The 27,305-nt window shown below is 37.6% G+C and overlaps 2 protein-coding genes across 10 annotated transcripts in view; both read right to left on the minus strand.

Annotated features, from left to right (window-relative positions):
• The window catches only part of LOC146584818 (uncharacterized), a gene marked incomplete at its 5' end in the record, with an annotated part of 4,733 nt that extends 3,736 nt beyond the window's left edge, over positions 1–997 (minus strand). The window contains one exon of the mRNA XM_085324117.1: positions 977–997. Within this exon, the coding sequence (XP_085180243.1) occupies positions 977–997 (21 nt within the window). The remainder of the gene's footprint in view (positions 1–976) is intronic.
• LOC146584817 (serine/threonine-protein kinase WNK1-like) overlaps positions 1–27,305 on the minus strand; it is a 108,331-nt gene that overhangs the window by 41,331 nt on the left and 39,695 nt on the right. For all 9 annotated transcript variants that reach the window (XM_085324166.1, XM_085324165.1, XM_085324161.1 and 6 more), the window contains exons 3-8: positions 26,432–26,652; positions 24,230–24,387; positions 6,327–6,415; positions 4,374–4,593; positions 3,816–4,152; positions 2,568–2,755 (exon numbers count right to left, since the gene is read on the minus strand). In XM_085324166.1, coding sequence (XP_085180292.1) covers positions 2,568–2,755; positions 3,816–4,152; positions 4,374–4,593; positions 6,327–6,415; positions 24,230–24,387; positions 26,432–26,652 — 1,213 coding nt within the window. The remainder of the gene's footprint in view (positions 1–2,567; positions 2,756–3,815; positions 4,153–4,373; positions 4,594–6,326; positions 6,416–24,229; positions 24,388–26,431; positions 26,653–27,305) is intronic.

A 27,305-nucleotide genomic window follows, 5' to 3' on the forward strand; every position in this document is an offset into this window, starting at 1 on the left:
ACATATTGCCTCACCAGTCTCTCTGCTTGGGGCCTTCTTGAGTTAACTGGACTAACTAGATACAGCTGGTTCTTTATTCATCTAAAGCATTAACATAAAAATTTAAACATTACAKATTCCACAACATAAGCTGTGGAAAAAAAGTTGCTTCAATATTTGGAAAATCAGTCTTTCAGAAAAGCATTTTCCAGATGCTGGGCCAATAAAAGCACCAAGATTTTGTAATCTTGCCACAACCCAGAAAACAGTAGGTCAAAATCCAACCAAACTGGAAGAATCTGAATTACTTTTAAAAAGAAAGTAAATGGAAAGATGAAGTTTTATGGAGGCAGTCTTCAACTATAATATTTCCTTTTCTAACGTAGAAGTTTCCTRCAGATACTTATTTCTGCATAATTTCTTAACAAAATAGAAATCCAATACAAAACTCCAGGAAAAGAACTCAGAAGTCTAATGGAAATGAGTGATTTTTAAGACTTCTGGTAAATCTCGCTAAACTGCTCAAAATATTGGGAGACAGAGACAAAAAGAGAACTCAAAAGGTTAAATATGTTACCCTTCATCTTCACCCTGTCCCAAGGCAAGCCTAGTTATACATGTCATTCTTGACTAATTTGTCTAGYCTGTTTAGAGACATCTCCAGAAATGGAGAGTGCAGTGCTTAACTTTTGTTGATTAGGGGACGGGAAAAAAAACAAACAAAAAAAAACAAAAAAAACCCACTTTCCCAAACAATAGGTTTTTGCTGGTATTTCTTGTCCTCTCTGACAAAGATGTGGAGAGGCCAGCGGCCTTTACAAACTTAAAGCTTTCTCTCTCCTTAAGTTTATCTTCAATAGACTCAACTTAATTCTTTCAGTCTTCTCACATAAACCATGTATTTTCTAGATTTCTGATGATTTTTAATCACTCTCCTCCGAATTCTCGCYCATTCACCCTGATTTTCCCTCAAGCAGAGAGCCAAGAATAGACTTACCAATGGCCAGGAAGAGTAGAATTACTTCACATAGCATGTTTGCCTTTTTCACAACAGCCTGTTTTTGACCATGTCCAGCTTGTGGTCCAGTGTAATCCCTGACCTTTTCAGGCAGAACTGCTGCCTAATCAAGTTGTTTATCCTGTACTCATGTAGCTGTTTAAGCATGAACCTTGTATTTGTCCTTATTGAATTGCGTTCTATTTCTCTTTAAGGTCATTTCTCCAGATGTCAAAACCATTTTGACTTGTCATCCTGTCTTCCCAACAAAACTGTTATAGTTCCTGTAGTGTTCTACTCCATTCTGTCAACCTTCTGGAACCGTTGTCATCATCATTGAGCATGAGCACATTTTAGTAGTGTGCTAAGCAGCTTGACTATGCATCTCTTATGTGCTTGTTCTCCCATCCTCTCTCAAAGATTACGGTCTTTCAACCTGGAAGCTAGCCATCCCAAGACAGTGAAATGGCTTCTGGTCTAAGATATGATATGCCCACACACCAAAATATGGTATACCCAAAGCAAGAGCTTGTTTAGAGGGCTTAAAAACTCGTTTGATCAAAGAGTAGCAGTACCACAAAGCTTCAGGTTAAGTGCCTTTGGAAAGGATGGAGAGGCTTTGCTTGTGAGTGAAATCAGCACGTTTTTTCAAAAAGCTAGTAACATCAATGATTCTGCAATAAAGTTCACAACTACAGGTACAAAAGAGAAAAAAGGAAAAAGCGAGGACCCTTAAGTCTTAGAAGTGTTGCTTCTTCTCCCAGTATGGTATTACTGTGTTATACAATAACCTGTCTGCCTCAGGTTTAGATTTGCTTAAAAAACAAGACAAGGGAACCACTAAAGACAATACAACAGYAGCAGAAGTACTCTGGATTTGGAGTAGATTTCTGCGTATTCTCAAAYTAGGTTCTAAAACATACCAAGGAAAAAACATACCAAAAAAAAAGGGGGGGTGGATAACACAAATGAACATACTAGGAAAGGTATTTGTGCCCAATGCAGACTTTCCAGGGAAAAGTAATATGCATGGCAACTGATGAGCAAATCAACACAAGCTAGAAATAAAAGTGGGTACAAGGATGTGGGGTCTTTTCAGTCCGGACTTCTCACATGCAGCATTCTATAACAGTTAAAAATCTTACCTGCAGAGTCTGCAATCAAAGCCTCACAGAACATATAGAGCAGTTTCGTATTTGTATAGCAGCTCAAATTATTCTAATTCYTTCTTCAAATCATCCCAATGACTTGATCCTTGATAACTTCATATATTCACAAAGCAGCTCACAACATCTTTCTGAGATTAAAWGCTCATTTTCATGCAAAAACCTTGTTCTCACAATGTTAACATCTGTCCAGAAAATCTACTAACTCATCAGTTTTGCCTCAATGCATGCTCCAGATCAAATATGCCTTGTTTGTTTTTACTAGCCTTAGCCCCAGTGGAAAAACATCCTATTTACTGCTCCTGTGCAGAACTTGTATCGCATGCAAAACACAGAAAACTGGCTGTCAGATCTTCCTCTCGCTTTTCCAGAGAAATACAAAATAAAATAATTCTATACATTTGTGATACTGTAATGTGGCTTACCACTGCAGGTGGCTGATATCCTCCGTGCTGCTGTGACTGCACTTGGCCAGCTGAAGCTGTGTATCCCTGGACTGCAGCTGTTGAAATTGACTGGTCATGCTGGGAACCATAGGACACAGTCTGTTGACTGCTCACACACGATTCGGTATAAACAGATGAACCCTGGCCACTGTCAACTGTCCCATCAGCTGCAGATATTAAGGATAAAAATCCTCATTTCAAAACCTGCACTCTGGATTCACAATTTAAAGATCTTGCAATCAACCAAACTAGATTGTATTTGTGTCATGCTATGTTGACATTAGCAGCCTTTTATTTCTTACAATATTTAAGCTAGTGCAAAAATATGAGAATTTTTTCTTCCTCAGTATAGTAATTCTTTACTAGCATGCCTTCCCTTAACCCATAGAAAATTATTAATTTCAGGAGGTTTTTGGAATGATACTTCAAAGCAAACTATCATTGCTATGAAAGGTTGAGGTGGGAATAGAAATTTAAATTCCATATTGTTATTGACCTCAGGTGATCTTTCAGATTTTTTTTCCCCAGAAGTATAAAACAAGCCTGTTGTGCTTGACTAGCAGATGTCTCTCATGCAGGTGTACCCCTTAGAACTTGAAATCTAAATTAACAATAAAACAGATAGTAATGCGCCTTCTAACCTCATCACTCTAATGTGAAAGTTCTTATCATTATTCAAGTATTGATGACAAAATGGTGGGCTGGCAAAAGAGAAAGTTAAGAATGTTAATTTAGCTTGCTATATTTGGTCTGCAAAACAGGAAATGAAAAAATTTTTCACAAATTGAATTATGAGCTGAACTGCTTTTGTCAATCTAATCTCCACCTGAAAAAAAAATTTAAGCAAACAAGTGTTTCTGGTGGCTCTAACTGCACTGGTGTAAGTACTGTCTACAGGGCTAGAATTTACTGTCCTGAACAGCATGGCAGTAAAAACTAGGACATTTGTTCACACTTCAGGGGCCTCAGGTAGTTTACTGTATTAACTTAAAAGGCAGGAAAATAATCTTTTACTAAGACACTACATTGTCGATTGTGCCATGATCTGTCTTGGCTAAGGAACAGGAACACATCTTATTCTGCTATGCCTTCTAGTGGGCTAATGTTCTTCAGAAGTCAGCAACATCTTAAGATATTTATTATTACACCCAAGAGTTTAAGACTCCCTAAGCAGGGAAATAGTATGTGCACAAGAAAGACAGAAAATAAACCAACTGACACACTTACAAAGAACAGATATACTGGGTTGCTGGAACTGCAGTTGTTGGTGTTGATCAGCTTCTGGTTCTTCAGGTTCCACTTGTGTAGAAACTGAGGCTGAAGTAGTGGGGACAGAAGCAGTACCAGTGACAGACTGAGGATGCTTTGACCCTGCGTGGGAAGCACTTGATGGCTGCTGTTGCTCCAGCTGTTGCTTTTGACTACTTTCTTCCTGCAGCTTTTTCTCCTGTTCCTCTCGCACCAACTGACGCTGCTCTCGCTTTCGCTTAATCAAAGACACCCTGTCCTTGATAGCTTTCGCCATTGTCTTGTGATCCCCTTCACAGACATAGCCAGATTCCACCTGAAGGAGGATACATTCACAGAATTCACACTGTCAAACACAGCTACTGTTGTAGTGCTACAATAGAAGTTATCACTCTCTTGCACTAACTTCTCATCCCAAACTTCTGAAGAGGTTTTATTTCAAGACAGTAAGAAAACAGCAAATGCAGAGGCTGATAGACTTCATTCCAGTATCAGAGAATGACAGTACCTTCAATACTTTGTAAGACYACCACTTACCATTTCCTGTGCTACATCTTCCGGGACATCTCTCTCCAAGTCAAAAGAAAACTCTATTGCCTCATTATCTTTGTATTTGCCCTTAAGTTTTTTGATGTCTTCAATTCGCAGCCAGAGCTTAATAGCAATTTTTTCTCCATCATCTTCCTCTGCTAGTTCTACCCGTACTCCCGTCTCTTCTTGGAAGAAAGCATGATTCAAAAGATCCTTAATAGCATATCTGGCATATTGGGAAAGAGTATAGAAAGCACATACAGTTATTAGGTTTTGATAAATTATTAAGGAATATCCTTGCCAAATAATCCTCCAAATTTGTTTCTCTGCTTTCCATGCTTCTCCCATTAATCATTTCATTGTGTAAAGTTCGAATTTCTCTTTTAAAGTACGATAAGAGAAATTCACTACAATGATGCTACAGATACATAAAAAGCATGCACTGGTCAATACAATGGACATGTCAAGAGATTTTAAGCAAATTGAACTGAATGGGCTCTGTATTAACTAAAATAACAAACAAAAAAAACTTTGAAGRAACAATCTGATTTTGCTGAAGATTAAGATCCAACACACAACCTTTACTCCCCAGATCAGTACACTAMTCTAAACAGACTAAATCACATTTAGGATAGCATCTAAAAATCTCATCTAGTTATTTCAGCACTGTCTAAGCACTACATCTTTCCCTTTAGATTTTGTACTACTTTTGAATCACTTCATCTTGTATTCTGCTTAGTGTAAGCTTTTTCCCAAACTTGCAATGCTACACATTTCTTCCAACAGTGGGAACTGAGCTTGACAATAACAGGCTTCAGAAAAGTTTAAGTAGTAGAAAAGGTTAAATTGAGAATCAGTTTTCATTTCATGATTATTCACCTTTAAGTGCTAGCTAGGGGYACAGTTAGAAGTTCGAGGATTTAATGCTGCTCCAGAAGCGCTATTTTCAATTATGCTCCCACACAATAACACCCTCTAAAATTAAGATATCAGCTGACTAAGCTTGACTTGCAGCCATACTAGCTGTACRGATTTACGACCAGTATATGACAAGTGTAAAGGTTACCAGTTACCTAACTGATACAGCAAAAGACAAWCTATGCTCACATATGCACCGTGTAACAGCAGTAGTCTAAAAGTTAGCTGCTATGGGGAGACTAAATGGCCAGGAGTGAGTGATGTGCACCCACAAAATTAGCTTATGGATAGAAAAAAATACAGAACTGTTTAAAATAATTGAGAAAGAGGACAGAAATTAAAAATATACAGCATCATCATCAAATGTAGGACAGAGTTAGCAGAAGAGCATGAATCAACATTCATGAACTGAGGGAAAAAAGAAAAAAAAAGGCTGTGGACAGAAGGCCAGAGAGGAAAGCAAGGGGTGCTAGAGAAAAGCAGAAGATTGAAGCATTTCTAAAAATAAACCTTCAGCAAGTCACAACTGTGGAAAAGCAGAAAAAGAACTCAAAGTAGTCAGCAGTTACACTATTATCAAAAATCTGCAAGTTAAGCACTTCAAGCAGAAGTCACCCCACAGAAAATGCGAATAAATACGAACAGAAAAAAATTAGAATAAAGAATCCACAAAGTGATCAGCTATCAAATGCCAAGAGAATCAAACAGGTTGGGGGAAGGGAAGCGAGGAGGGAAGAACGTGAGAATGAGGAACCCAACAARCAACCCAAATACCTGGCAACYTGGATGGATTGCCATCACTATTTTACTGACTAGYTCAAAGCTGTAGTTAGAACAGTGCATTTTCTGAACGAATTGACAAGGATGGCTACTGTAACAACAACAGCTTTCCTCACAGTTTGCAAAGAACGCTTTAACACAAGCATCTAGTAAGAACCTACCAAAGAAAAGAACTTGCTGAATTAGTAGTACTCATGTCCTAACTTTTGTCAAAACAGTTCATCATAGTTTTAGAATCAACGTGCACTGAAAAGAACTTACCTTTCACCTTTGTTTTGCCGAATGCATCCCTCAATAATCTCCTTCACCTCAGGGATTGCTACTTTATCAAAGCTGGCTGGCTTGACACCCTGGAATATACAAGCAGCAACAGAAAACCAGGAGGGCCCACTTGATTTAAGTTGCGATTGTGCAAAAATTTACTTACAGAACAACTATTACTACTCGATAGATCATTGGCCTGAATTCCTTACTAGCGCAAAATAAAGAAATCTCACCCCAATCTTACTACTCAGCTGTTTATTAAAGCGGAGCTTTTCCGTTTCTTAATTACGCCTCCATCAGAAAAGGCTTTGACAGTTACGCCAAGAGTACCTTTAAATTCCTATGGAAGGAGTGTTGGTTAGAGGAGTATACACAGACCAGACTGAGAAGAGAAGGAGGTGTTTCCAATGTAATAGTAATGCACAACTGCACATAATTAACAGTTTTTAAAGGATTCTGTTGTTTTCTCTAACGTTTCCAGCATACCATTATACAAAGTAATTTGGACAGAGATTCATTTTACAGGAAACAAACTTAGCCAGAAGATAGCATCTAACTGGATCATTTAAAAACAAAAAAAAAAAAAAAAAAAAAAAAAAGAAAAAAAAACATCACAGCAATAAAAACTCGTCACATGCACTTTCCTATATCTCTGCCCCTCCCAGAAGGTTTAGTAGGCCACACTGTTGTATGATTGCTGCTGCGAGTTCAAAAGAGTGAACTTTGTAATACAATCCTTTTCAAAAACCCTTCAGCAACACAATGCAAACCCTCCTCCAAGGCATGATAAAGTTTGTTTCCCCTGGGGGCAGAGGAAACAAAACCTAAACCCTTCTTAGAGCAAAATCAGCTGCTACTACCAGTGCTCAGACCCCAAGCACTGACCAGTTGGGAATTCTACAGAACAAAGCACAGAGCTGGAACTATCATTTCCTCACAACCAGAATCTCTATTTCAGTGGCAGTTATGCACAAAGGCAGAATCTGGTACTCAACTTCACGCAATTTAGTCTCTATAGACTGAACAGCAGATTGAGTGTGGTTGGAGCCAGCATGTTTAAATATTCTTATTTAAAGAGCACCAGTTTTCAGATCAAACAAACCTGACATCTGTATTACTTGAATTCAGTAACTAAAAGCCTCTAGGGCTACCGTACAGTACTCATTTTCACATACACTTGATACATATGACCCCCCATCACTGGCAAATCACAACTAAACAAGAAAAAAAGGAAGAATGAAAATCACAGCACCTGAATAATAAATACAGTAATAAATAAATATAGTAGCAGCACAAGCAATATGATTTGCACCCTGACCACGTAGTACTTCTCTCACTGTACAAAACAGTATAACTTCCCAAACAGGGACATCATATGCAGCCCTTCATCTTTCTTCTACTGCCATTGGCAGTCCTGAAATGGAAAGGCCAAGTCTCCAGACGTACCCTTTGCAGCTACAGACCTTTACTTAATATGTATTTAATATGATAGGGAGCTCCACTTATATTCAGATGCTACTTTTTTCTTGGCCAGACAGGGCAGTAGATTGACTTCACAGGCTCACTGCCTAGGATCCTGTACCCCACTCGGCCAAGAGAGGGCACACCGGACTTCAAAAGGAGCAAACGCAAGACTAGGAGACCACAAGAGTTCAGTCTATCAGTGAACAACAGTACTATTTGTGGTTATGTTTTATAAAGGTGTTGTGTGTGCATCTGGAACTGAAAAAAAAAAGGGAGGGAGGGGAGTGAAGGACAAAAACTTAAGTACATAAGTCTCATCTGATATAAATTTATCTTACAATTGCATTCTGGATCATYAGTTTCTTTACACTAAAAAACACTCTTACGAAATTCTGGCAATTGAGATTCACAGAACTGAAGTGTGTTGTGACAAGAATAAGCCCTGGAACACAGYCTTTCTATGAACATTAAATTAATGCTTTTAAAAGCTTCAATGAAGCTAACACTTTAGGGGATCAATGCCTCAGCTGTAAGACACCAGACCAAAGTTTGTGCGGGCAAGCTTAAATACAGTAACCCAGGCATGCCACGGATCTCCAGCTTTCCAGCAGCACATCAAAAAGCCTTACACTCTACTATAAGAGATGTTTTATATAACTTRTTTTAACATTTACTACTTGCATTGAATTCCTGTTGCATTTCTGTTTATATAGTAGAGGTTAGTCAGTGATAATCASCTTTTATTATGGCCAAACTTAAAATGGTCCCAGAAGTTCAGGTTCATATGTATATAGACAGATCTCTGTACAGAGTGTTTCCTCTCTCTGTAAATATATAATCTCTGCAATAGTTATTTTTACTATTTATTACATCTGAATTTTGCACCTAAATTTGTCTGGTAAGTCTAAAGCTCAACACATCTGAGGTTCCTAAATAACTAGAGCCCCAGATGTAGCAACAGCTTCCACGTGTGTTCACTTACATTGTGACAGYAAAGACAGATGTCAAATCTCTGATACAATCTGATTTCAGAAAAAGAAAACAGCTAAGATAAGCATAAGGCAACTGGTACAGCAAAATACTAACATAAGGAAACCAGAACATGAGCTTTCTGTTGAAAGAGCAAAGCATGTGGTTAAAAAGTCAAGAAGTGTGAAAAAGTGAAGCTAAGAAGAGATTTTAGAATCAGTGACCTATTTTGCTAGCCTACATATCCCTAGCCTGAAAGAAATCAAATACCTGTTCAAAAGCCAAAAGCTTTTAGGCCCTTCCATGAGGGCTCCATCCTACACTACTCTATTTTGTGAATCCCAAAACAGGAGAAGAGAAAAAAAACAGCCCTCCCAAGCCCCCTCCGCCATATTTTCCATTTTCCTAACTGTTCCTTAGAAAAATCTGGGTGACCCTAAACTGGTACCTAAAACCAACACAGGATATAGGAYGAGCTGTAAACTGGTACACAGTCCATGGAAAGGTTGTCTGAGCCTAGTCTACAGTGCTACCAAGGATGCTTGTGCTGAAAGTTAGACCACTTAAGTGTCATCAGCTTTAAAGAATAAGTAAATCAAGATTTTTTCACCTTTAAGTAATAGGGAAAGTTTCAGACTATTTTACATATCACAACAGAGATGAAGACTATTTTACACACTAAGACATATCATTCCGTTATGAATGGTAGTAACTAAGAAAGCAGTGAACACTTTCTTGCCCAGAACTGACTATACAGTTTAATTTTGCCAGCACAGAGAAACCAAAGGGAGGCCTTACAATTCAAGTGACCTTGTTGTGTCCTTAAAAGTTCATGTGAGCTGTACAGTCAAACATACTTTCATTGCTAAGCTCAAAGACACTCAAGGACATACCAGGCTACTCAGTATTTCCTGCTTCAAATACTTTAAACAATGTTACTACAAGAAGTCATGTTCTTGTATGCCTTTCCCCATTTTCCCTTTGCACCCCAAATCCATTTGGAAGAATCAGAGGACAACTCCAATCTTCAAATCTATTGGTCCCATTCCCCAGTGGCAATTTAAAAAGAATTAAATATTTCAATCATATCAGCATTTTTTTCTGAATTTGCTAGGGCAAAATAAAAGGAAACACTCCTACATAGAAGAAGRAAAAAAAGTGCAGGACAGGTATAACATGCACAAGAAAAATCAGATTTTCCTGGAACTTTGGTGTAAGATAGCAAAACTGAGACTGCTACTGAAAGCAGACTTCTGTTCTCCATCTCCCATTCCCACACTCATGCCATTTTCTTCCTTTTGCCAGCACAAGCATTTATACAGCAGCATAGTGAACCACATCTTGATATTTATCAAACTGAAAACAAACCCAGAACAAAAAGACTGTAGCAGTTTTCAGTGAAATTAAGTTCTCCATTGTGGTTCACTGCATAGTTGTACTAGCTCCCAGGCTTACAGAAGGAAAGYGTGAGTGCAAGAGCTAATCAGGGCAGAACTGCTTCTTTTGACCACAGTGCCAACATAAAAATAAAAACTCCTGAACATTTACATTTTGCAAGAATATCCATACCTTTGGAATAGGATTATATATGTAGGTACCAGAAGGTGCAACAATCAAAAAGTAAACTAAATACTGATCTTGCARTCCTCTTATGCTTAAGCACAGATTTTGCATTTGACAAATCTTACATATAAGATTTGTGATTCTTTTATATTTAAATGAAACAAAAAATCTTGTTCCAAAGTTTAACATCTATATTTGTACAGCTGTATGATCAATCCAGTAAAAACATACATAGGAACTCTTAAAAGTGCTAGCTTTTCAAGATACTTTAAACACCAAAGTAAAGGCAACTCAGCACACCTCTAAACAATTTTTTCATAGAAATACGTAATATTCTGCATTAGTTAGATTATCAGGATCAGTGATGTATCATCTCATTCCAGTGTAAAAGATACTACAAATATTATTTGCTTCATAAAAGAAGGTAAAACCATCAGCACTGAGTGACTTTTACACCAAAATAAGCTAGAATAAAAGATACAGAAAGTGTCACATACCCTTAGCAGTGCTAAACTATAAGAAAAGTGAGATTAATAACATCTTGGATAGGGAACAGCAGTTCTAATCTACATTTTTTAAAAATTGCTGGAAAAAAAGTACAGCTAGGTTTGAAAGCTGAAGACCCAGTTTACGCAAACTCTCACCAGTTCAGCAGTTCTGTAGGTCAAGAATTACGATTCACCTCCAAAAGCCTTTACGTTGGCTACTTATACTTATACCATACAGTGAAGTTCATACATACCTCTTTAACACAGTCCTTGTGAGTGCAGCAACAACAGTGAGAATTAACAATTACAAATACAGGACAAATCTCTCTTTTTGTGAAATCCATCAGGAAAAGAGACACATGCACCAAAAAATTGGGTGCTCGTTTCCAATGGGAATCTACTAAACTGCTGCCTTAACGCACAGCAGAAGGAAAGCAGACATCAAAGCTAGAAGGGAGCATGGTTTTCCGTTGGAGACCTCCTGTACTTTTCCAAGTCCAGTACATGAGGCTGCAGAGATTTAATTTTAATATCTGCTTTTGCCACTCTCAAATTCTGAATAGTGAGAATAAATGGAAGCAAGAGGTAAGCCTGCTCTTTTCTGCCTGCCCAGCTACCTCGGCAGCAGAGGAAGACAGTGGCAGAGGAAGAGGAGGCAGCGTGGGGACGCTTTACTTCCTGCGTGTCCCCGCCTCCCCGTTTGCCTGCTCTGCCTATTCCCCACCCCAGTCTTCTGCCAGTTTAAAGGCTGCACATAAGAGCATCATCCATCCAGTTGCACTCCTGCTCTGGCAAAAGGACACTTAAACTGGCAGTAGAGTTGTTGCAGGCACTAACTTTATACTTGGGGTGACTGGGAAAGGAAATAGGGGAAAAGCTGCCCTTTTTTTTTCCCCTCTTCCTTCCATGGAAGCTACCTAAATATCTCTCTAATTGACTAGCTTCAGTTCCAGCCCAATAGAACACAAATCAGCACTTCTCACTTTGCCACCTCCAGGATACACAGCATATTCCACCTCCCTCCTTCCAGACCACCACATTCTGCTACCACTGGCAATGTCAAATGCTTTTCTCTTGCTGTGTGCTTAATGCCAGGGAATAGGCGTTTTAAGGTGATTTTCAAACTGCTGGACAAAAGTAGGAAAGAGCATTGTTGCCTGCTTTCTACCACATGTGCACATATCTAACATTTATAACACCTCTTCCTCTACTCCAAAACTAATCCTGAAGTCTCACATCTTCTGTTCTTATATCTAGTTTCAAAAAGATATAAAATTTTTTCTCTAATAAAATGGGTTATATACAGTTTCAGGACATTTTTTTTGGAGAGAGGGGAAGTACACAGGGAGCAGGGAGGTTTGGAAATTCATGTGCATCATTTAAGATGTGAAGTGTGCAAATGAATTCTGACCAACCAGTGATGATAAACACTATGACAAAATTCAAGTACATCTTTAAATTTTCAAGATTACTTTTTAACCCTCAGATAGCATACTATAGCATACTACTTAGTTCCTCAAGTATACCGCAATTATACCAATGTTGTTATTATACTGTGCAGTACCAACGTTATAAACCAACACTTTTTGATATTTCACTGCATATTTTAGGAATTGTCTCAGTCAGCTGCAGTGAAAGCAGCCAAGGAGTCAAGAGGGGTCAAGGGAAAAAAAAGAGTCATTAAAGACACTGCTTGGATGAGTGGCCTTCATTCTGCAAGGTAGAAGTTTTCACTTACACATCAACTACCATTGATTATCATTTCACTTTTAACAGTGTTTGAATACAAGTGCTTGAATTCAAGATACCAGTGCAACAGGTATCTTGAATAAAGCATGCTGGAATTTTGCTTGCCATTGCTTATAATTTCTGTTGCTGTTGTTACAGTTGCACTCAAACCAAATTGACACTCCGTGGTCAAAACAAATCCAAGTCTACTCTGCAGGAACAGAATCTAATATTTTACTCCACTTAATTAAGGCTATCTTTTTCTGGGGTGCACTGCACAAGTTGCACAGAAGATTGAGAGTGTTATTTTTTAAATCCACTACCTAACCACGTTCATACTCTTTTTCCCAAGTGCTTTAGCTACGGAGCTTGAAAGGAATTCTACCATAACTGATTAATCTTCTCAAACAAAATGTTCAGACTTTGCAATTCAGAGGCTAATAGAATCAGTTGCAAAGTCAAAWCGCAAAAACAAAGTAATTAAGATCTCTATACTTGCTTTCTGCTAAGTTGTTACCAACTAGTTTGAACCAGATCCAGGCTGCCACAAACCATTAATTCCAGGAATTTAGAGAGAACATAAAATTCCAGTGGAAAACAAGCTAGTGAGCCTACTTCCTTCCCCATAGTCTCAAAAAAGCCCCTAGGCAACAGCATATATAGCATTTAAATTGGTTTACCCCATGATCCTCTAAATATCACCACCTGCTATTAGTTACTTTGCCTGGCCCTCAAAACCTTTAACCATTTAAATGGTTTAACTACTCCTTCCCTTCTCCACCTCTATGCTTCACCTTAATTCTATGTCTTCTTTAGAAACAACGTTTACAGTTTAGTTCCTTCCTTAAATTTCAGAGTACATCTATAACAAAAATATCCAGACGATATAATTCTCATCTCAGTCCAATTCAATATATGCATTCTTATCTCTTAAGAAAAAGATTTCAGTTTAGCAYTTACTCAGTTAAAAGGAGATTAAGTAGCCTAAAAAAAAAAAATCTAGATTTTATTGTTCTTGCTAAAAAATAAGATATAACAGTTGAGACTGCAGTAATGAGATTAAAAAGTCAACTGAACACATACAATAGAAATAAAAATCTAGCTTCTCTGATCAGCATTTCAGCAGTAATTAATTCTGGACAATTGATAACTCTCTCAAGAATGAAATCAGTTAACCCTGCAAAATCAGGGCTGCACAAGATCAATATTGTAATAGAGTAAACAGCATTATTGCAATACAAGTAATAGGACCAGATGAAAGCTTTCATTGGGCTAGATTTAGCTCATGAGGCACTATTTAGACTATTGTGTTAGCTAGGACAGGCCTAACTTTCTTCTCCTCTGATCAAAAGCATATTTGCTTTTGCAAAAGCCAATTATTTCTGAACCCAAATTAAGACACCTTATGACTCCTAGTAATCTACCATTATCCAGACCAAAACACCTCTCCCAGCTATCTGAGAGAGCTCTTCTATGTCATTGAAATAGCTCAACCAGCCCATTTTCACACAGAAGAAGCTGGAGATACAAAGTTCACCCTTTCGTTATACAGGTCTGTAAGTAACCCAAGTCAAATGATTCCTGAATTTTCCCAATCTGGCAGCCTTAAAGACTTGCAGTAGATTATTGTGCATGCTCAGACTTCACAAAAGCATTATAAATATAAGAGGTGCGGTAGTATTTACACAGGCCTGCTTGCTGCAACCTGACTGATTAGAGTCTGTTCTCCTCCTCCATTTACCACATGCTCTCAAACAATTTAAGTGTTAATAAATACAAAAGGTAAGTCATACTGAACAGTAGAATCAAACAAACAAAAAACTCYCAAATGTACAACACAAGTTATTATATGCACAAGGCATATTTATAATATGATCAACACACCTGTGCTAACTCCTTATTCCTAAAGCTTAATCTGTAAGATTGCTTAAAATTAAGTATCTAGTACTTTGCATGGGCTCACCTTTGGTAAGAAGAAAAAAAAAAGAAGAAGAAAAAAAAAGAAAAAAAAGAAAACAGACTTCTCTCATTTGACTACCTATTACTGCTTAGTCAGTCATTTCTGTATTTGTATTCTGCAGCTGATCTCCAAGCCCAGAAGCTGTGGAACACTAGTTGCTTATCCAGTGGCTTTGTCAGTGCCTCAATACTATGTATTTACTTATCAGAGCCAAAACATTTACAATGTTAAAAGCTTTACAACTTCATGTATTTGAAAATCCATCCCATCAGCAAACCTAATTTAGGACAGATGCATTGGGCAAAGGCTCTGTTTGGGTTACGTTGTTTCTGCACAGTTAAACTTAACACGAATAGCTATTAATTCCTTCTAGATCCTGTTGACTGTGATACTTTCCAGCACTCATAAGTAAAAGGTTATAACAACAAAGTAAAACAACCACTGTATTTGTGATAACACTGAACTGTGAACTACATCGTGTACTACTGCTGAATATACACCAGGCCTTACAACTACCTCTTGACTACTTATCTAGCGCAGTACACTGGCATTTTAAGGTTTTACTTCAGACACACAMGTCCTTTGTATTTCAGAATTACCCAGTAAATGAAAGTATCACTCATTTTCAAAGGTCAGAATCAGGAGTCCTTATGACTCTGAAGAGACAATTTTAGTTAAGATGTAGATGAACTAATTCACAGGACCCCCGTAACTGCAGTTCCCTTCGCTAGTGAGTAGCATGCATTATATCAGCTTTAGAATAGCAAATTTTGTAACTGAAAGGTGGAGTTCAATTCCTCAGTGTATAGCTTTCAAGCAATTACAGTATTGCTGCATTTAGTCCTTAGAAAGGGCATTGTTTAAAAATACATAGAACAGGGATACAAATTCTGATGCAACGGTAAAGACTGACTGGACAAGCAGACTGAGCACAATCTACTTAGTTCTTATTCTTGCATGAGAATGAGAAAATCAGTTTAATCTTCATACACAATTCTTACTTTCACATTTAGTTGCAACTGCCTTTGCTTTTTGAACAAGAATATGCAGTAATATAAATCTTGAACTAGCTGAAWTTCTCTTTCATCAGGACTTCAGCTTGGAAACTGCTTTCAAAAAAAAAGAAAYACGCCTAGATATACATTTTGGCACTATAAATTTGGAAGTGTGATGGCGAAACAATCAAAGCAAAAATATCTATGTTTTATTTTCAGTCTGAAAAATACATTCTTCCTAAATAAATTTTTATTTACGTTCCATGCTTTAACAGCTACCAATTTGGCAGAAAAACCATCATTTAGCACCATCTTAAAAACACAGCAGTAACAGTTCTAAAGCCACAGACTAGCTGGAAACTGAATAAAATGTATAATACACATACGCACACTCTCCAACATTATATCTTACCCAAAGGCTTCAAACACCTCCACTACCTGGACTATCCCTTATATCTATTAGATATCTAATACCTGTAAGATACCTAATAGGTATCTTATACCAGGACCAGGATAATGTTGCAAATTCTGAAAATAATGCACAATTCAGACAATGCACCATAAACACTCCTCAAAACTWACTGTCCCCTTTATTTTATAACTTATTCTATTAGGAGTGAAGGACCTCTGTTAGAGTACCAAATATTCAGAAGGGTCCTAAAAAGTACCTCTGCCACACAGGGAACTTGGTGGGGAGAAATGAAAAAGCAGAAACGTCTCTGAGGGAAATTCACCTTAAAACAAAGTCACGAGCTCATAATGTTAGGAAGCCTCTAAATAYCGTCACTGGACAGAGGAGTCACAACTCCTTTAGGAAAAAAGTATTACATTATAGGCAATAGAATTTCTTGCATAGACTTCCTAGTCTTATGTTTCCTTCCACTTTTAGGAATAAGTTATTTCTGCAAAAACATCACACTAAACTTCAATAACTTTCACTCTTTAATATGGGCACAAACCATAGTATGCCAGAAGACATACACATCCATATGTCTATGCCTGTTCTGGGAACAAGGCTCTGAGTAACCTAGGTACAACTACAGAGAGCTTATGAAAAATTTTGGTGGAGTTCTGGCCTATGAATCACATAACGAGTGAAAAACAGGCTATTTTGAGACTAACACCACGTGAGCTTCCGTAGGACTAAAACTTTCCTGGACTCATCCCACCTCTATCCTTGCAGAACTATAGCAATACAATTGGTAGAGCTAGAAATACCAGCCCATCCGCTAACATTAATATTTTTGAATAATGGTAGTATGCTGATAAACACCACTGAGGTATCAGTCTCCCCACAGTAACGACTAGCTTGTCGTTTCAGTGATTCATTAAAGGTTCCGATAACACTGCAAAGCCAGGGATTTGAAAACATTGACCACCTCCCTGTTCCCAAGAGAAGAGTCAGCTTCCTGTCTTTTGTTAAATTAATTCAACCCCAGATAACAGAAGAGCTAAACAGATGTCAGAACAGGACAGAACACAGTCAAACTTCTCATAGCATCAGTTTTAGGAGGTCTGACCCCGGAGATACTGAACCATAGGGTTTTTCTTTGTTTTTGTTTTCTCCCTTGTTTCTCAGCATCCTGCTAGTTCATCTAGGTTTCAAAAAATAACTATCAACACCAAACCACAGAACATTTAGTTCTGTGTCACATTAAAATATATTTTATCTTAGTAGCTGAAGTTCACATTCTCCCCCTTACTTTAATACATGATCATTTTTAAATCATATTRGATTTGATTTAAATCTGATAATGTCAAATAATATCTAGTTTAAAATTGTGAAAACATGCATTTCAGGCTCAGAGGTGAGCAGTATGAGTAAGAAAAAAATCCTATTTTGCTTCAAATCAGSTTTGTTTTATAACACTAATATTGAGGAAACCATTTTTGTAATCTGGAATCTTCAGTATGGAATAATAAGAACACTTCTAAGAGATCAACCTGTAAAAGTGATCTATGTCTACAAATAACCCATTTGAAAGAGAATTCATTTTTCCTTCCCACTTAAGATATAATTGGCCCTAGCTCTGTAAACACTGCAGTATGCKGCAAGTCAGAGTTCTAGCTGATCCTTCATGTTCCTTACCTAGATTAATTTCATTTTAAAAAGGCAAACCTAGAAACAATTTTTTTTATTTGTTTCATCTTCTATTCTTAAGGCTTGTGCATCTGAATTGATGAACCACTGACTGAACTTCCACACAGAAAGACTCCTCGCTGCCTTTATGTAGTTCTCAAATCTTATTAAAATGATTGAAAATAAGACTAGTTTAAAAACAAAAATCCCCAACACACACACACAAGAGGTGAACAGGAGAGAAGATAAGTGGTGGAAGCGCAGGTATTCTTTAATCCACTCAGAGTGATGCTGAGGAACTGGATTTGATGTGTAACTTTTTTCCCATTTGATATCAAAGTGTCTCAAGTTTCTTTTTTCAATTAATACAATTAAAAGTTCTCCCTTTCCCATTAACCCGTTTCCTGTACTTGGTTGAAAGCACACATTGTTAAAACAGATAATGAAAAGCTAAGTACTCCACTTGAACTCTTTGAAGATTCCCTCGCCCTACTTTTCCCCACAGATTTTTGCCAGTGTTTTTCCCACTAGAAAACTTGCTAGCAAGAGCATCTCTACATCTATCTGAACCAAACCAAGAAATTCAAGGTAAAGAAACAGAGCTTTGTGAATGCCTAACAAGTCACATATTGATTCTAGAAAGCAAAAGAGGAATTTACATTAAAGGAAAGAGCAAGTAACTTGCAGCCTAATTTATAAAGGGTGCTTGATAGTAAAACTGCAGGGAAAAGGAGAACAGGAATTTTTGATCTCTTCAATTACTCCTCTTCCAGAGAGAGCAAAAATTGTCAGAACATGATTGAAAAGCTAAGAGATCTTCCATAGACTGTTTCATTTTAGATATGCTGCTCACAAACGTTCATTAGACACTGTAAGACTGATGGGAAGTCTAAAGGTCAGACATCTACATTTGCTGCCAAGGACCCCTCAGCACACACACACACACACAGGAGGGAAAAAAAAAAAAAAAAAAAAAAAAAGAGAGAGAGAGAGACACAGGTGGAATGAATTGCCCACCTTCCTCTGGTGAAAGTAAAGGAAATACAGATTACTAAGTTAGACAATATATAATGTCTAACTTTTAGGTCACTAAGAAGAGATTAATTTCATCTCAACTGACCAAACTGCAAAGTTCAGTAACTGACAGGTTTCCAGCCAAAAGAATGACCTTGACTTTAACCAGTAAGCTTCAGTTCCCACAGGCCAAGAAAATTATGGATGTTAAAACCAGCTAGACACTGCCTGGTCAGGTTACTCATTATGTACCTTGTTCCTCCAGGGCTTTTTTCAAGCTCTGTAGAACAGAGAAGAAAAGAGGTGCCCATTCTGTGGAACACTTCAGTACAGAAGAACTCTTTTTTGAAGTCAAAAAAYGCAAAGTGCTTTTTTTCTTCTCATCCTAAGACCAGCTCAGAAGGTAAGTTTACAAAGAGACTGTATTTTTGATGAAACAAGGACAAAATTTTCACTTTGTCAGAGTAAGTATGGAGAAATAGATRTATGTATTTATAGATATACATACCTACATATATTCTTTATAGATGTATGTATTTATATATTCACTATATATATACACACATATGTAAGTCTACTAGTACTTAAAAGGAAAGTTTATACAGTGGGAGGGGGAAAAAGTCTTCTATTCATACTCTGTTTAGATAAGCAGTGTATTTTAAWCTGAGGACAATTCTTACTAGCTTTATGGAATGAGTATGTTTCGATTTTTATTTCGGTGATAGATATGAAATAATTAATTAAATCTGCATAATAAACCTTGTTAATTGTGTTTTGACCAGTGYAAGATGTGTAAACCAGCTGGAAAATAAAATACTTACACATCCAAGTATTAGAGATTGAGAAAATAGTACCTCTATGCATTTAGTAAAATGATCTCTGTGGCTAGAAAAGAAAGCTCAAAGAAAATACAATATAGAGGTAAATGAAGGCTACATTGCATCTGTGAGTGGTGACGGCAACACAAGTAAAAATGTCAAGCTAAATTTTGAAGCAACAGCAGGGATTACATAGTTCTCAGTCTCAGACAAAGCAGCTGAAGCTAGCAGAGCTGTGCCTCCAACGTACTGCTTCCCAAACAGGCTAAATTAAGAAATTAGATTTAAGATGCCCATTCCGTAACTACATCTGTTTCAAGTTATAAACAGTATAGTCTATTTCAAGTATTTCTTGTGACAAATTAACATAAACATGCATGAAACAGGTCAACGAAGGAATAATATTCCCCAGAGAGGACTGACAGCAGACAGACAGAAAAACCTTCCCGAATTTTAGCAAGATCTTGCGCCACATTTTGTGCGAGTATAAAAACAGAATTAAACATCTTTACTACATTTTGCATTGGAACTACCTATAATTGCTGTGACATCATGCAGACTTGCAAAAAAAGCGGAGGGCCTGTTCCCGAATTCAGTAGTACATAATGCACCTAAACAAACAGCTGTCTCCGCATAGGCTGGGAGGAGAGGGAGAAATCATGGGAGCAGACGAGCAGACAGACAGTAAGGTTACTGTAGTAGTGCAGCTTATCATTTTCAGTTAATTAAAGGTCTAGGTATCTTTACGGAAGTGTAAGTTCCCATTGGATATATTCAATCTCAACCCTAGATGAAGAGGAACATTGCTTAAATCTTGGAGTGTTTTTTTTTTTTTTTTTAAAAAAAGCAGTAAGGTAAAAATCCCTGGAATTATAAGACTGTAATCTGTTTAAATACAAACTACTGCATTTAGAACCATTTCTAAGGTACAGTATAGTTTCAGAGAAGAAAGTATGTTTTTTCTGGAGACAAAATTACAACATCGTGATTTGATTAAAACAAAGAGGGCACCAAGGCTCCTCTATGCTTGAGYGTGAAGACATGCAGAGATCATTTTCCATTCAAAAGAAACTGCTAGTGAAAGGGTCTAGATGGAGCATACTAGAGGGTGCAAATACAAAGGTCAATACTTTGTCACAAATGCCTGCTGAGTCTCTAACAGAGTTGTAAAAYAAATTTAATGTAACACCTGGAACCCTAAAATCTACAGGCAACTATTTCAAGTGAGGCATTTATCCAGATTCTTCTAATGAAAAAAAGTATTCTTTTATTTAAAATGAGCTGGAATACCAGTTTAAAGTATTGTAATTTTCTTGGGCCAGGAAAAATTTACAAACATTGGCTCAACACTCCTTTGCTAAAGAAAAATTGGAATTTTTCAGTGAGATAATGTAAATAGTAGAGACGAGCACCCTGAAAACCCTAGACTYGCGCAGCAGTGCTGTTTTCAGGAGGTGAAGTTACAGCAACTGGCTGGGCCAAGGAACATCTTAACTCAAGGAGGAACTTCAGCCTTTAGGTAARCAAACCTCTAGATATCAAATCTAACTGCATTATTTAATCAGAAAACTGCTTGTTACAGGGARGACCCTGAATAAGAGAGGTAGAACACATAACAGAATATTACAAGCAGATATTAACATCCCATCTGGGCAGTTAGAGCAATAACGAAWGCGGTAAGATCACAGTGTGGTGTGGCCAAAGGCCATTACAGAAGCGAGACTAAAGCACGGACAAAATGCGAGATAAGAATTCAGGTTTGTAGTACTGAGTCTAGTCCTGAGAGTACGCCCTGGACACTGAGACATCTTCTACAGGTTTCTATCCCAAACGATAGCTAGAATTTAAGGTAACCGCAGAGCGAGTATCCTTTTTACTAAGTCTAATAGCACATTAAAAAAGGGGTAGATATTTAAATTGATTGATTTCCTTCTGTCTCCTGCACCATGAGGCTGCATATTCTGATCTTACTGCCTTTGGGGTTTCAGTGGTTTTTAGCTCCCACATGACATGTTTTTTCACCACTGTTAATGACAGMTCATCATTCTTGTCCTTCCTTCTGGTCTTTGTGTATGCTCCTGGGTAAAACAGCCCTTTCATTTAAGGCACTATAGGGCTACAGTTCCTATCTAAAAATAGTTCTAAATATTCCTTAGAAAGCAACAGGTTGMAGAATTGAATTGGAAATGCTAAGCAGCTGCCATAAGCCAAATTAATTTATGCTGGAAGGAGAAAAGGAAATGCATTGGTAAGTAACATTAGATTCATCCATACAGGAAGTTTTCTGAATACATTCTGTCATTGATGATTCACATACTGTACTTTGAAGTATTGAATTTCTTAACTGATTCATCCCACACCCATGATTATAGATACTGTCTAACCTCCTAAAATCTCTTTTGAAAGATCAGTAGGAAAATCTTGTTTTCTTTCATGAAGAACAAAGAATAAGAATAGAAAACTTTAGGGGTCTTTGTATAGGTTTGCAGAGCTTTCACRGATTGGTAAAAAGTATACAAAGATACATTCCCTTTCRTAACATGGTTCTGCATTTTGTGTTATAGAAGAAACCCTGAATTCTCCAAGCTCAGTTAAGACAGGTTTGTGCTTTATTCCTCAAGACAACTGTCTTTTCTTCCTAGAACGTCTTTCTTGAAACCTATTCAAGTTTTTGGTTTTGTTTTTAACTAGGAAACTGCTTTGCGACTATAAGGAGATAAACAAACCAAATATACCAAAACATAGTCTTTATTCCCAGCCTAGAAGCAGACATACATATGCTTCATTTTATCTTGCCATCCTTCTCTCCTAGCAAAGRGAAATAGTATTTCCTTCACTTGATACCATAGAAGCTTGGTATGACTCTCTCTAAAGTGGCAGGTGAAAAGCTGAAGWATTCAATATCTAAACTCAATCTAAGAACCACCAATAGCAGAGCAAAGTAGAAAAACTTCTCAGAGACCAATCACTCTTSACCCTGCTTTGGACAATATGCTGGACCACATGACCATTCAGTGCTTCCCATCTACTCAGTTCAACAGTTGGTGTGTCTTCCTATCATTTTTTGGTCAAGTTTGCCAAAGTTATAACAAACAAGTGGTAAGTTGAACCTTGGTAAGTTTCCAGTAAGTTTGTTTGCTAACAGTTACTACAAAACTTTCCACTTGCTAAGAACTTCTCAAACCAGCAGAAAGAYAGCTCATTAAGACATGGGGACTTCCAAGCCCAAGATTGCCTCATGAGCCAATTCTTCTCTTCACAGCTCAGTTYCTTGCGCTTTCTAAGGAAAGGGCAGGGCAGTTAGATCAACTTCAGATGCTACCCTGTTCCAAGAAAACATATCCAACAGTTCCACACTGAAATTATGTTTCTTTGGCTCTGGCTAAGATGCATATATAAAGGTACCAAAGAATATCACTAAGATTTTTGACAGGCTTCTTTGTTTTCTTTCACTGATCAAGGCAGTTTGCAGATTAGATTCTGCTGTAAACAGAGCAAGGGCTAGATTTTACCCTTGTTTCTCTCAGTTTGCAAAATTATGGATGATAGTTCGTTATGATTAAAAAAAGAAAAAAGCTTGCTCACTGGCAGAAAAGCAGCTTTTTTTCCCTTTTTCCTCCACTTCTTGCGCCTCTACCACATTCCCCTTCAAACAAGTGATTCACTTATTTCACCAAGCCCTCCCTCATAATTCACTACTTCTAACATGAAAACCTCCTTCTTCCATGTCTGTAGTCAGCAATTATGTCTGCCTTTTATAATGCAAGGCATCAGGAATAAAACAGCATTTTATTTTCACAAAGCTAAGAAAGTCTTTTCATTATTAAGTCCAACTTCTCAAAGCTAATACATACCAAAAGTCTAACAGGAATATCTGGTCTCCCATTTGCAGACAAAAAAAAGTTCTTTCTTTTCCTGTGCACATGTGCACAGCTATTTTGAGAATTCCAACATCAAAAAGAATTTGCTTTCAGTGGCCACCTCAATCACTATTCTTTCTGAATGCTCAGAAGGTTGAACATGTTCAGTTTTATTTCCAGCATTAGTGTAGTTTTCATGACATTGTTTTAGAGACCACAAAGTAAGTCTAGCCACAGATATTTGAAGTTTTTTAGCATTACAGTTCTGTGTCATTATGTTCAAGGTCTATAGGTTCCACCTAGCTTAGTCAGGTGGACAAGTTCAAATCTCTTGCTTCTTTTCTCACCTTTATTTGGTATTACTAGCAACACCTCCACCACCACTACACTTACCAGCTTTTTTCAGTGTGAAATACCTGCCTTCTGCTTATCAAGTATTTCCAATTCCTAATTAYGAGAAATACACCTAACATAGGGTAACTAAGGACCACATGGAGTTCAGTAAACTATTAACTTAAATCCTTGTAAATAACAACTTATGATCTGCCTCAGCAAGCAGCTAAGCCATAGTGTTCTGAATTTGTTATTTGGCTTTATTTCAGTGAACAAACTTACCAGGTAATCTCCAAAACACTTCCCCTATAGTGTTTTCAAAGCCACCGAGGCTTAAAAAAAAAAAAAAAAAAAAATTCTTCCCCCCCCCCCCCAAGCCCTATGTGTTACCTTCCTATATATTAAGAAAGAAGCATCAACACACATGAAGTTTTATTTCCACTCACTTTTACAGGCTTCTGACTGGCTATTTGGTAAGTTGAACCATTTCATTCCCTTCCAACCCATCTCTCTCCCCCAAATCTTGTCAGCTTGTCTTTTTCCCCACACTTGCGCAGTACCATGCTAGCCAGCTGTAGTCCTTTGCTAGCTGTAATAGCTTTAAGATCTGTAGTGGGGAGAAACTTACACTCGTCACTCGTCGGTAGATCTGCGCAGCATTTTGGCACTCAGAATAAGGATACTCAGACGTGGCCATCTCTAGCATACACATCCCAAAAGCATATACATCAACGGATTCATCGTATTTCTCCTCATACATCTCGGGGGCCATGAACTCTGGGGTACCTTAAATTAAAAGAACGATTCAGACTCTAAATGTCTCAAAGCGAGCAGAGGCTGCTGGCGTTACTCACCGCAGGAAGAAGCGGATGGGCAGACCTGTGAGACAAGAGAAAGTGGAGGCAAAAAGAAGAGGGAGGAAACCCTTAGTCACTCTGTTGCATCAACATACTTTGAGAGTCTTACATTGCAAGGCCTTTATGGAATAAGAATGTCACAAAAGTGCTGAGGTAATTCCTGCTTTATGCATGTTAGTCAATATAAGTATCAAAACAGATCAGACTGAGCTGGAGTCAAATAGAGGGGTGGGGATAGAAAGCAGGGAAAACAGTCAGACTAGCCATAGGCTGCAAACCAAATACTAAGGAGAGTTAAGACACTTACCTTTTCTCCCTGTAAAAAAGGAGGTATATTAAACCTTGCTTCAAAAATTACCTGACTGCCCTCTGCTGCAAAAGAAATAGCATTGGTAAGAGCCCATAGCTAGTCTCTGACCTAGTGCTTGCCATTTACTTTTTGGAGTAGAATGGTTCAGGAAAGGCCTTGCAATGAAAAACTCTCACAAATATAAATCTTCATGAGAAAGAAAAAGTAATTTTCTGCAAAGGCCACTCACCAGAGCCCTTTTCTTCATATACTTACCTTCCAACCTGCAGTATATTTATAGGCCTACTGCAGATACAGGCATTAGTGAGGAACATCCTACAGTCAAAAATACTTAGAAATACAGAGAGATTGAGTTACAGGCACAGAGCGTGAGATTCAACAAGTCCCATTTAAATAGTTCGCAGAAAATTATTGCCCAGTGAAGCATCAGAGCACCCCCCTCTGTAAGCAAAGAGATGGCATTATATGATCAGATTAATTTTAAGCCAGAGATGCAAGTTTGCTTTTTGTAAATTTAAGCACAGAGTTACTTCCTGCAGACACCAGATTCAAGACAGTTTACAGATCATTCAATATAGTCACATTGTGTTGTTTTTTTTTTTTCACCACACTAAACCAAAAAGAGAACCTAATTTTAGTCAGTTATCCAAAGGCTAACCATTAATGGTTAACAAGATAAGTGGTAATTTTCCAATTTTAAGTTTGAGGATAAGAATACATTTAAAAATTTTAATTTGTTGATATGGTACACATTTCATTTCTATTAATAGTTCCACCTGGTTAAGCAGCAGGAAATATTTTAGTGATAGTTTGCAAGACAATTTACAGGTGTCATTCAACCCATCAAGGAATTCAATACAGGACTGTTGAGCAATATTGCATTTTAGCAAGCTTTAAATATTAAGAGTATGAAGAACAACTTCAACACCTGCGGCCTATTCACGCAACTATAAAAACAAAGCTGATAAAACCGATTCTTTAAAGGAGTCACAAGAATGACTACAGTGGTTCCATCCACCCAATAGCCTATATCTGACACAGGCCACTAGTGAATGTTTAAGGAAGAGAACAAGGCAAGCATAAGGCAACGCTTCCCCAATATGTCCTGCTAACTTACAGAAATCCACATTCTAGGGACTTCCTGAAGATGACAGCATTACCTTCTTTGTATTTAAAGCTTTGATCAATTTTCTTTGATAGACTTTAGTTTCTGCCTACTTGTAAACTAAAGTGTAACAGATTGCACATGAATGCCTGGTGACAATCCAAATAATTTGGCTGTATAAATGAATGCTAGACTAAACATCAAAACGGTGTTAGGTGTTGTCACCAAAAACGCATTTGTATGTTTCTTGAAGAGAAGAATTTCCATGTTTCAGATTTACATGTAGTGAAGCAAGAGTGGTTTTATCAACAGTGTTGCACTAAACCATTGGGCAGAGGAATAAATGTATATTCCAAAACACTTAATGTCAATATACAAATACCAAAAGCACAAAACTTTGGCATATAATGTCATTAGAAACACAGAATGACCTCAATAGCCCAGAAACAAAGCCTGCATATTTTGGGGCTTTGATCATGTACCTTTAAAAACTTTCTTAAGACTCAAGTTTCAAGTAGGTGGACTGGCTCACCAGCCTCCAAGACAAGAGAGGCTTACCTATCACACTTTTGGCAAAAGAAGCTCGTTTCAGAGTTGCCAGACCCAGGTCTCCAATCTTGACTGATCCAGTGGGGCCAGTAATGAAGATGTTGTCACATTTTAAGTCTCTGTGGATAATGGGTGGAGTGCGTGTATGCAGAAATTGCAAGCCTTTCAGTATCTGACGGCACCAGCTTCGTAGAACTTTAATTTTCATCACTTTAAATCTTTTCAAATACCTAAGGAAAAAGTAACAGTAGATTACACACATTCCAAGGTCAGTCATTACAATAACTAGACAGCTGATTTGCTAAGTTTAGAGGCATACAAATACTTAAAAATGTATGCATTACAACATCACATTATCTACTCATTTAAGAGTTTGCTTTACCTATTACCCCTAAAATGCTGCAAGTAGTTAGAGCCTTTTCCTTGACTAAATAAAGAGGGGGTAGAGGAGAAAAGGCAGAAAAGAGCAAAAAATGCTGAAGATCAATGACGTAAAGAGCTGTTGTAAACGGTGCAAGAGCTATGAAGTCAAAACAACYGAGACCAAGCTATCAATACTAGTAYAAGCATCTTGGCCMAGGATTCCATGCTAAACTGGAAACCTGCTTCAAATTTACTTGTTGAGTTTGTCAAGCAAGTTAGAAATTCAGAGATCACTTTCTTGGAGAAGGACAGAGTTTGATCACTTGAATCTGCCTGATACCACTCACTACTTCAGAAAAATAGAGCGGAGGGAGGGGAACAAAAGCAGACAGAAGAAAAGCAGATCTTCATGTAGACTCTGCCAAAGAACTGATGTGGAACAGTTCACACATAAAGTCAGTATCTCTTTGCTGGAAGATGACGACCCCACTTGAATTGCTCTAACATTACTCCTTTTAAA

The sequence above is a fragment of the Rhea americana genome, unplaced genomic scaffold, assembly GCF_003343005.1.
Source record: "Rhea americana isolate MKP2758 unplaced genomic scaffold, rheAme1 scaffold_9, whole genome shotgun sequence".
Taxonomy (NCBI): Eukaryota; Metazoa; Chordata; class Aves; order Rheiformes; family Rheidae; genus Rhea; species Rhea americana.